Source organism: Lineus longissimus, chromosome 11, assembly GCF_910592395.1.
Source record: "Lineus longissimus chromosome 11, tnLinLong1.2, whole genome shotgun sequence".
Classification (NCBI taxonomy): Eukaryota; Metazoa; Nemertea; class Pilidiophora; order Heteronemertea; family Lineidae; genus Lineus; species Lineus longissimus.
Window position 1 is genome coordinate 6,875,372 of NC_088318.1, and position 9,528 is coordinate 6,884,899.

General features: G+C 37.4%; 2 protein-coding genes across 3 annotated transcripts; both read left to right on the forward strand.

The window, feature by feature from the left end:
* The first annotated feature begins 733 nt into the window (after positions 1-733).
* Positions 734-5,117, forward strand: LOC135495818 (uncharacterized). Of its 2 annotated transcripts, XM_064784784.1 has the most exons (5): positions 734-1,118; positions 2,750-2,866; positions 2,986-3,072; positions 3,218-3,295; positions 3,517-5,117. In XM_064784784.1, exons 2-5 carry the CDS (start codon positions 2,758-2,760, stop codon positions 5,031-5,033), a joined length of 1,791 nt encoding a protein of 596 aa, XP_064640854.1. In that variant the 5' UTR covers positions 734-1,118; positions 2,750-2,757; the 3' UTR covers positions 5,034-5,117. The 2 variants fall into 2 exon arrangements, with proteins under 2 accessions (XP_064640854.1, XP_064640853.1); XM_064784783.1 differs by lacking the exon at positions 734-1,118 and having other exon boundaries at positions 2,450-2,866.
* Positions 5,118-7,828: 2,711 nt separating this feature from the next.
* On the forward strand, positions 7,829-8,938 carry LOC135496122 (uncharacterized). The gene has a single exon (XM_064785260.1). It carries the CDS (start codon positions 7,829-7,831, stop codon positions 8,936-8,938), a length of 1,110 nt encoding a protein of 369 aa, XP_064641330.1.
* Positions 8,939-9,528: the final 590 nt, after the last annotated feature.

Sequence of the window (9,528 nt, forward strand, 5' to 3'; positions counted from 1 at the left end):
ATATTGTGAAAAATAACCAATTTGGGTTATAGCCTAGTGACATGGTGACATAGTAGACCTAACTTGAAGATACTGAAAAGAATAAGAGTGAGTCAGCACATATAATACTAAGGGTGTTGTAAAATATCTAAGAATACCACGTCAAGTTCATGTACAGCATTCAAAAGCAGCTTTGATAAGGAACAACTATAGCATTACAAACATAGATGAAGTATTTATATATTATGCTAACCACAAGGAGGAAGACTTCATATGGCAATTGGCCACTCTGTTCTCTTTGGAACAAAAAGCGTTATTACATGGTACACCTATCACCATTCATAAGGAACAACTGTAGTATGACATGCATAGATGAAGTATTTACATATTACACCAACCACAAGAGGGCAGACTTCATACTGCAATTGACCAATCTGTTCTCTTTGAAACATGAAGCGTTATCATAAGGTACCCCAAGCAACAGCTTTGATAAGGAACAACTACAGTATGACAGACATAGATGAACTATTTATATATTACATCAACCTCAAGGAGGAAGACTTCATATTACAATTGGCCACTCTTTTTCCCTTTGGACCAAAAAGCGTTAGTACATGGTATGCCATTCAATATTTTTCTATTTCATGCAACAGAGTCTGCTAAAACAATATTCAGAAAAATATCACATTCAAAGTTTCACCAACTCTGTACAGACTAAAGTCAACTGCCTAGAACTTTTCACAAAGTACTCTACTAAAATGCATGTATGACATTATGCAAATGATGATTGGTGCAATTCACCAAATGGTAGTTTGGGTATTATGTATAATTTTTTGTAATTTTTGTCCTAATCAGGTCATAAACGATGGAACAACATAATTGTGATGATCGACCTAAATGCTGCTACCGTTTTATTTAATGACCCTAATTTGACCATAAGTACTGGTAATTATTTTTTTCCCTTTGTTACATACAGATATTTTTCAACAACTTGTGTGATTCTTGTTTAAGATCAGGATTATATTATTGTTTAATCATTCTGTTACTCATAGTCTTTTGAGACGGATGTCTATTGTGTTGTGGCTTTGGTGATATCAGGAGAATCTCATACCCAGAAACTTCACGGATATTAAACTAAGGTAAGAATTTTTGATCTATTATTCCTTATTGTAGGCCTACAATGAGATTTATTTTTGGAGGTATATTTGGCCCTGAAAGGACCGTTTTTCCTGATGCCCCTGGGTGAAAAGTTTATGATGATGGTGTCAAACTTCTATGGTATATGATTGAAGCTTCCTCCAAGTCTAGGAATTCCCTCTCTTCATCAATTGTTCCACATGTACATAAACATGGACATGAATGTGCACACATATGGTTATTCAAAATTAGGTCCTTTTGAACATTTTTCATGAAGCAGTGTGTACATCTCTTTGCTTCACAGTTTGTACACTTGATGTGGTAGTTTTGGAAATGGTGATCTCCCAGCATACAGTCATCACACACACTGCCGTGCATAATTTCCAATCTTGTGCCAAATATAACTACGTTTGGTAGTTGTAGTGCTTTCCGCACACTTGCTTGCAGTTGTTCATATGTAGACATTGTGGTGCACTAATCTCAAATGAACTCTGATAGATGCTGTCCATTCTTTATCTACTATGTGATATTTGTGAGTGAATCTGATTGGATATGAGTGTGTGATTATGAGAGGTCACATGCTAAAGAACAATGACAAACTTGACCTTGAGCAAACTTCATTTGAATTTATCCTCAAAACACACCAAACACATTTTGGTTATCCATTTGGACCGAGATCGTCAACATGGAAGGACCGCTCCCCAAAACTGTGCTTGCCACTCTGAATTTCTGTCTGCATCAGGCATTCTATCCTGAAGGAAAGGATCCTGTTCATGGAGTTTTTGTAGTTGGGGAGAAGCTCTTTGATGAGCTGCTTGAGGGAAATGAAGAAAGAAAAATAATTTCTCATGGAAATGTCATGATAAATGATAATCTCTATGTACTTAATCGTACTATTCCAGCGAGGCAAAAATATGGCCCTTTTACCATGGATGAAATATTCAAGATGGAGAGAACTAATGTGTTCACCGCTCCAGAATGTTTAGAGATACTTGCTAAATACAAATCAATTCATGTGTTATCAAACAGCAATGGCTGGAAGTTGTGTCCAAATGGCGAGATTGTATCAAACATGCATCCTCCTGAATATGTGAGAAGATCATTTCAGTTCACTTTTTCAACATACATCCCAGAATTAAAGAACTGTGAAGGTGTTATAATTGTTCCAAGTACAATTTCACGAGAGCAAGTACAGGATCCGAGAATCACAGTGATAAAAAGGGACACATTTCACATAACAAAAGTAGAAACTGCTCCTGGAAAATGGTTCATTTTGCAAAGCTGCCGTACAGCTTATTATGAAAATGACCCCTGTTTTTATTTAGCATTTAATGACTCAATCTACTGATACCACGATAGGCATTGCATTTGCTCTCAACACATATGAAAAGGTTTGTGTTTTGGTTGTGCGCAATCTGATAATTTTTCGCCAAACTTGCCAAAGTCACAACTCTTTTGGCTCCTGTCATTGAAATGGAGTCGTATTTCTATTTGCTATACAATGAGTCAGAATCATTACCTGTATGCAGCAATGACATGCATTCATTTAGCAACTCTTTCTATGACATGAACTCGTCAAACACAAAACTTCGCAACAAACACTTCTCTATTCCTGTATATTACTTATTTTCAGTTATAATAATGGAAAAGAAGACAATGGAACGGTCATGTGCAGCAGCAGCTGCTGTTAGTAATAAAAAATTGACATATGCCAATGTGGTTGCTGGAAAAAAGCCTCTTCCTATTCTTGGTAAGTTTTTCTTTCTTATTCTTCTTCATGCTTTATTTTTTAATGCTATAACAAAAAAGAACCCAACTTTACGAAGTTAATGTAATTTCATAATAGAGTACTGTCTTTTTTCTTTTCAGACGGACCTGATTCCGAGGAGGAGTTCACTTCTAAACCACATGAATGGGTAAAAGTGGAAAGGAAGAGGCCTAAAGAGGCAAAGAAAGGTGTGTAGTAAATAAATAAATTTGTAAATGTCTTGATATATGCCCCAAAAAAACCATATATATATATATATATATATATATATATTTATGCTTAATTTATTGAATGTGTATGATCTAATGATTACACCTTTTTTTTTCTTCACAGGCCATTTGAAGCTCTATCTAAAAAAGAGGTCATTTAAAACTCAACTGTCAACTCCAAGAATGACAACAAAAAAAACGAGTAAGTGTGTTCATAACTGTTCGAGATCCTGATTTGTAATTTTTTTTTTCTAATTTTACATAGTCTTAAAATGAAAAAAAAATTCTCTTGTTATCTAAATCACAGCAATAACATGATCTACACTATTGATAATAGCAACAACAACAACAACAACTGAGAAGGATGTTTGATATAAACTTTTTTACATTGTCCTGAATTGAAACAAAACTTTTTTTATTTAGAAGTTACAAAAACGCCACCAGAAGAACCAACACCCTCACCACCATCACCATCAAGAACAACAACAACCCCTGGAAATGATGAAGAAAGAAAAGTTGGAAGAATATCCCCGCCACTCCCACCACCTGTAACGCAGTCAACAACAACAACAATGGGCGAAAGAACGTACAGTGATTTTATAGACATTTTAAACGATTGGGTTTTGAAGAGAGCAGGTGTTGGGAAGATGTACCTCCCAAAATATTATGAAGGGAAGGAACGTAAGGAATTTCTTGAGGTAATGATGCCTTATTTAAATCCTACACTCTTTTTTTTACCATCGTCATCTGATGCTGGTTGTCAGGAAAATGTTGTGCAGGAAACGCCTCCTTCACCACCTCATCAATCTGTCATAGTGGTGACTGATCAGCCGCATACGGTACGGGATAGTCCTCATTTAAGGGATCTGCTGCAACGATCCAGCAATATCGATTTGGATCATGAGGAAGAAAAAATACCTCCTTCGCAAATTTATCGTCCCGATGGTAAAGACCTGAATGAGGTGTTTTTTGTTCCTGAATTTCATCAGTGTGTTGCTGGAGATCAGGAGGCGTTGGAACAAGAACATCTGACAACTGAAATGCCTCAACCATCTGATGAGGATGTTGTTCTTGTTCCAGACTCTCCTGATCTAGTGAAACAGATGCCTGTCCGGGAAGATAGCAAAGAAAAAATACCTCCCCTAAACAGAGAATTGGAGGGGGTGCCGTGCACACCAGAGGATCTTGCTTTGCTAGACTTCTCGGACTTGCTATATTATGAAGAAAATAGGAAGTGCCATTCAAAAAGAGACAAATTACCAAACGGATTGCCTATGACAGAAAATTCGTCAGATGGGGACGTCCTGAAATATCTTTCAGGATCGTTTCCAGATAATGAATCAAATGTAACAGGCAACCAATCAGAATCACCACTCTGTACACCAATTGTAAACGTGGATTCTGATTCTCCTCTTCGAGGTCAAATAGTTCATAATCTCTTTGATGAGATTACGAATGGGAAAGTGCAACTTGAGGGGTTGCAATCATCACAACTTGGGCAGGATGTCCAACTCCAGCAGTTTCTGGAGTCGAACATCCTCACCAAGGCTGAGGAGCGTTCATCACTTACAACTAACAAGTTGCAAGAGGTGAATGAACCTCATACCTCTCAAGTTGCATCGACATCCTCCGCTTATATCAGGTCTGATCCTACTAAGCGGAAGCTTGACCTCGATGGGGGGAATTCAAAGAAGCGACAGAGGAGGCAGGACAGGGACCCTGTCTTGAGATCACTTTTGAAAAGTCCCAATGAAAGGAGACCTCCTCATGCAATTGGTGTTCTACCGGGTGGTAATGTTGGAAATGGTGTACCCCATAAAGACAATCCCAACATCCGGGCAATTTTAAGTGGCACACATTCTGTGGTACACCCTTTCCATGATACCAAGATGGCGACGTCTTTTTTAGGGCTTCGTCAAAAGACGACAAAAAAAACGTAGCCAATACTCAGATTGGTGGTCACCAGGTCATCAACCAAAATGGCCCTTCTTCTTTTTCTTCTTCTTCTCCTTCCGATGATGATGATGATGATGATGATGATGATGAAAATGTTGACGAGTCGGACAATGAGATACATGGGCAAGCACATAACCATCCTCATACACAGCCTGTTTTTCAAATTATCTCGCTCAAGGACATTAAAATAAGAAAATATGGCACGATGGGTCAAGATTTGAAAATCAAAGTAACTGGAATGGAGCGAGGTACCTCTTTCAATGATATCTTATTTCACATATCAAATGTTTTCGGAGAACTTTTGAATCGTCTCCTTCAGGATGTGCAGCCCCAAGACAGAGTCCGACTTGTCATATCTGGTCAAGGACTTAGACATATCAGCATTCCATTCATTTCACCAGATCAACTCACAGTCGAAAAGATCATGAGTGAAATCGAGAGAGTTACTCAATCAAATGACTCATGGCTTTTCGAGGGTGAGTTTTTCGTCAATTTCATACACGCCCCTCTTCCCATTGGCGGTTTGTATGCAAGAGGGATTGCCTCTCTTCATCAAAAAGTCCGCGAAAAGTCATGCTTCATCGAAATTCAAAACAAAGATGACGAATTATGTTTAGCCAGAGCCATCATCGTTAGTAAAACTCGTATAGATAACCATCCACAACACCAGTCAATCAGACATCCCAATAGTAAAAAACAAGGTGAAATGGCGGCCGAGCTTCATGAAAATGCGGGTGTTCCAAAATCCAAATGCACCCTCAAAGACGTCGCTAAATTTCAAGCACACCTTTCACCCGATTATCAGCTCGTGGTATATTCTAGTTTATATTTCAACTGCATGTGTTACAGAGGACCCCCTGCACCGCACCGCATAAATCTGTACCACTATGATGAGCATTTTGCTCCAATCATGTCTATGACAGGGTTCTTTGAGAGGTCTTATTATTGTCCGCACTGCGACAAAGGTTACCAAAATGATAAAACCCATGTCTGCGAAGCTATGTGTGCATGTTGTAAAACAGACACCGGTTGTGATATAGTTAAATGGACAAACTGTCCCAAATGTAGACGTCTTTTCAAAAGTCAAGCGTGCTATGAAAGACACCTTGTAAAAAATGATGCCGCTCATTCCGTTTGTGAACTTTTCATAAAATGCTTGAAATGTGATAAATCATATGATAAACGAAACAAACACCAATGTTTTACAACGTATTGCCATATTTGTGGTATGAATAAACCACATGACCACAGATGTTTCATCAAAAAACCAAAGCAGAAGAAGAAAAAGGGTGCAATGAGAGATTTTATGAAATTTGTATTTTACGACTTTGAATCCACCCAAGAAAAAATTCTAGAAAATGGTGAACGAGAGCACATTCCAAACTTGTGTATTGCACATCGTTGCTGCCTCTTTTGTGGAATAGAGGAAAGTGCTAAGAATGATGATGAATTAAAATGTATTTTGTGTGGTGATGAACGAGAAGAGAAAGTATTCCGTGGGGAAAATACTGTCGTAGATTTTTGCGAGTGGCTATTCAACGGTTCAAATATAGGTAAAGTGGCAGTGGCACACAACAACAGGGGTTACGATGCCTTTTTCATTATTCAATACCTTCATAGTGTAGGGATCAAACCAACAGATGTTATTCAAGTTGGCCAGAAAATTCTTTCATTCGAAGCAGCTGGAGTGAAATTTCTCGATTCTCTTAGTTTTCTGAACATGCCTCTTAGCAACTTTCCCAAAACCTTTAATTTCAATGAGATGAAAAAAGGGTACTTTCCACACCATTTCAATACAAAAGCAAATGAAAAATATATCGGAGAAATCCCCGACATTAAATATTTCGACCCCGACAGTATGACCGTGGAAGGGAGAAAAAAGTTTCTTCTGTGGTATAATGGCCAACTTGGAAAACCCTATGATTTACAAGAGGAACTGGAATCCTATTGTCAGAGTGACGTCACCATTTTAAGAAGGTGTTGTGTTCGCTTTGTGGACTCATTCGAATGCTTGCTAAAGGTGAATCCTTTTAAAGAAAGCGTAACTATAGCATCAGCTTGTAGTAGAGTGTTTCGACAAAACTTCATGACCCCCTCTTCGATTGCTGTTCTGCCACCTCATGGTTACACATTTGACAAGCAGTCCAACATTGGAATAAAATGGTTGGAATGGTTGATGTTCAAAGATAAAGATATCAACATATGTCATGCCGGCAATGGGGGTGAAAAATCCATTGCCAATTACAAAGTGGATGGTTTCGACGAACAGAATAATGTCATTTATGAATTTGATGGTTGTTTCTGGCATGGATGTGAAAAATGCTTTCCGCACAAGGACACTCTGAACCCCCGCATTGGTACAACTATGGGAGAACTTCGTGAAACCACAACGTTTCGGCGAAATTTCCTGAAAGGTTGTGGTTTCACAGTCATTACGAAGTGTGAATGCGATTTTAGAGAAGACATTAAAAACGACCCCCAACTTGCTCAATTTACAAAAGACATCATCATCAGCGAGCCCTTGAATCCCAGAGAAGCTTTTTTTGGCGGTCGCACAAATGCTGTCAAACTTCATCACAAATGTACAGAAAAGGAAAGTATAAAATATGTAGATTTCACATCTCTTTATCCTTGGGTCAACAAATACCAACACTATCCACTAGATCACCCCAAAGTTTTTAGAGGTGAAAATATTCGGAAAATAGACCCAATGAAATGCGAAGGCCTCATAAAGTGCAAAATATTACCGCCAAAGAAACTCTATTTCCCTGTATTGCCTATGCGTAGAGACAAGAAATTGAAATTCTCTCTTTGTGCCAAATGCGCTCTTGAATCCTCCAAAATATGCAACCATTCTGATGAAGACCGAGCACTTGTGGGTACTTGGGTTATTTTTGAAGTAAAAAAGGCCATTGAAAAAGGCTATAAACTTCTAGAGACTTTTGAAATTTGGCATTTCGAAAAAACAACCAAGTATGATAAGGTTGAGAAGGAGGGGGGTATATTTGCGGGTTACATCAATCATTTCTTGAAGCAAAAGCAGGAGGCAAGCGGGTGGCCAGAATGGTGTCGTACAGAGGAGGATAAAAACAAATACATTGACGATTATGAGAAAAACGAGGGAATCCAATTGGACAGGGGGTTAATTGGTGTTAATCCAGGACTACGAAGTATCGCTAAAATCTGTTTGAATTCGCTCTGGGGAAAATTTGGGCAGAGATCTAACTTCACAAAGACATTATATACAGATAATCCAGAAGAGTATGTCAAAAAGTTGACTGACGACAGTGTTGAAGTAACTGATGTTCAACTTGTGAACGAAGAGTTTGTTCTGATGAAATTCAGAGAGAAGGATGACTTCATCGAACCATGTCCATACACGAATTGTGTTATTGCTGCATATACCACCGCTCATGCACGCTTAAAACTGTACTCTGAATTAGAGAAGCTGGAGCGACAGGTATTATATTTTGATACGGATAGCATTATATATGTCGTTGATGAAACAAACGAACAACATTACAATCCACCCTTGGGTGACTACCTTGGTGACTTTAAAGATGAATTAGAGGGTAAAACTATAGAAGAATTCATATCCGGCGGTCCCAAAAACTACGGTTACAGAATTAAAGGTAGCGGAGAGACTGTCTGTAAAGTCCGGGGATTTACCTTGAACTATGCAAATAGTCAAAACATAAATTTTGACTCCATGAAGAAACTTGTGGAAGCATTGAACTTTTCGGACAAGATTACGATCACAAATCCTTTCAAAATCAAAAGGCGAAAGGACTTCAAAATTGTAACGGTACAAGAGGAAAAGAAATATGGCTTGGTTTATGACAAACGTTACCTCGTTGATGATTTTTACACCCTCCCATTTGGATATTGATTCTTCACCTCTTTGTTATAATAATAAGATAAATTTTGTTGTACCTATATTCTTGAAAACGACACTGATATCAACCATAGATTGATTTGAATTAAAATTTGCAAGGGCATATATCTGTGATAAAATGTTTATACTGGCATATTTTATGGTGATAAAACAATGTGATATTTATTTCATTCTGTGCATTGAAACTGTAAATATATTGATGATAATAATAATAATAATAATAATAATAATAATAATAATAATAATATGAATATGAATATGAATATGAATAATAACATTAACAACTGTAATAATGTTGATATTTTATGAGTTTAATCTTCGTCATTACATCATCAGCATCATCATCATCATCATCATCCTCATCATCATCATCATCATCATCATCATCATCCTGATTGACAAATAGCTTTTTCTTTCTCTAATCGAATCTCAAGAAATTCCATCCCACCTGCTCTCTCAAAGAAAAATTGTATGATATTTAAATATTTTTGCATATAAATGTATATTAATCTGTGTACGCGTATAGATGATGTATATATTTTGTAAATTTTCAATTAATTCATTCAAAGGATTGCTGTTTATGT

Excerpts from the sequence above, each read along its gene's own strand:
- LOC135495818 (XM_064784783.1), top strand. The coding sequence starts at position 2,590 with ATGGAGTCGTATTTCTATTTGCTATACAATGAGTCAGAATCATTACCT. Across the intron at positions 2,867-2,985 it reads AAAGCCTCTTCCTATTCTTG|ACGGACCTGATTCCGAGGAG; the intron begins GTAAGTTTTTCT and ends TTTTCTTTTCAG. Across the intron at positions 3,296-3,516 it reads AATGACAACAAAAAAAACGA|AAGTTACAAAAACGCCACCA; the intron begins GTAAGTGTGTTC and ends TTTTTTATTTAG.
- LOC135496122 (XM_064785260.1), top strand. The coding sequence starts at position 7,829 with ATGCGTAGAGACAAGAAATTGAAATTCTCTCTTTGTGCCAAATGCGCT.